This window comes from Fulmarus glacialis, unplaced genomic scaffold (assembly GCF_000690835.1).
Source record: "Fulmarus glacialis isolate BGI_N327 unplaced genomic scaffold, ASM69083v1 scaffold38719, whole genome shotgun sequence".
Taxonomy (NCBI): Eukaryota; Metazoa; Chordata; class Aves; order Procellariiformes; family Procellariidae; genus Fulmarus; species Fulmarus glacialis.
Genome location: NW_009234573.1, coordinates 1 through 226, shown reverse-complemented (window position 1 = coordinate 226; position 226 = coordinate 1). Strand labels below are relative to the sequence as shown.

At 51.8% G+C, this 226-nt stretch overlaps 1 protein-coding gene across 1 annotated transcript in view; it reads left to right on the top strand.

Annotated features, from left to right (window-relative positions):
• Positions 1–62, top strand: part of LOC104082532 (tropomyosin alpha-4 chain) — a 4,710-nt gene extending 4,648 nt beyond the window's left edge. Inside the window, exon 9 of the mRNA XM_009585691.1 lies at positions 1–62. Coding sequence (XP_009583986.1) covers positions 1–62 — 62 coding nt within the window.
• The last annotated feature ends 164 nt before the right edge of the window (positions 63–226 follow it).

The window sequence follows — 226 nt, the reverse complement described above, 5'->3', positions numbered from 1 at the left end:
AAGAGAACTGGGGGTCGCACCAGCCACGGGCCCAGACGCTAAACGAACTGAACTGTATATGAGAGCACGAAGAGCTCTCGGTGGCCAACAGAAACTGACCCCTGCATCTGCATTTACCGTTATCAGTCCTCTCTCTCTCTGTATCCTGGGAAAAACACTTAAGTTATGAACAGCGCAGACATACGTAAGGCTTTGGGCGTAACCTGAAGACAGTCGCACCCCTGAC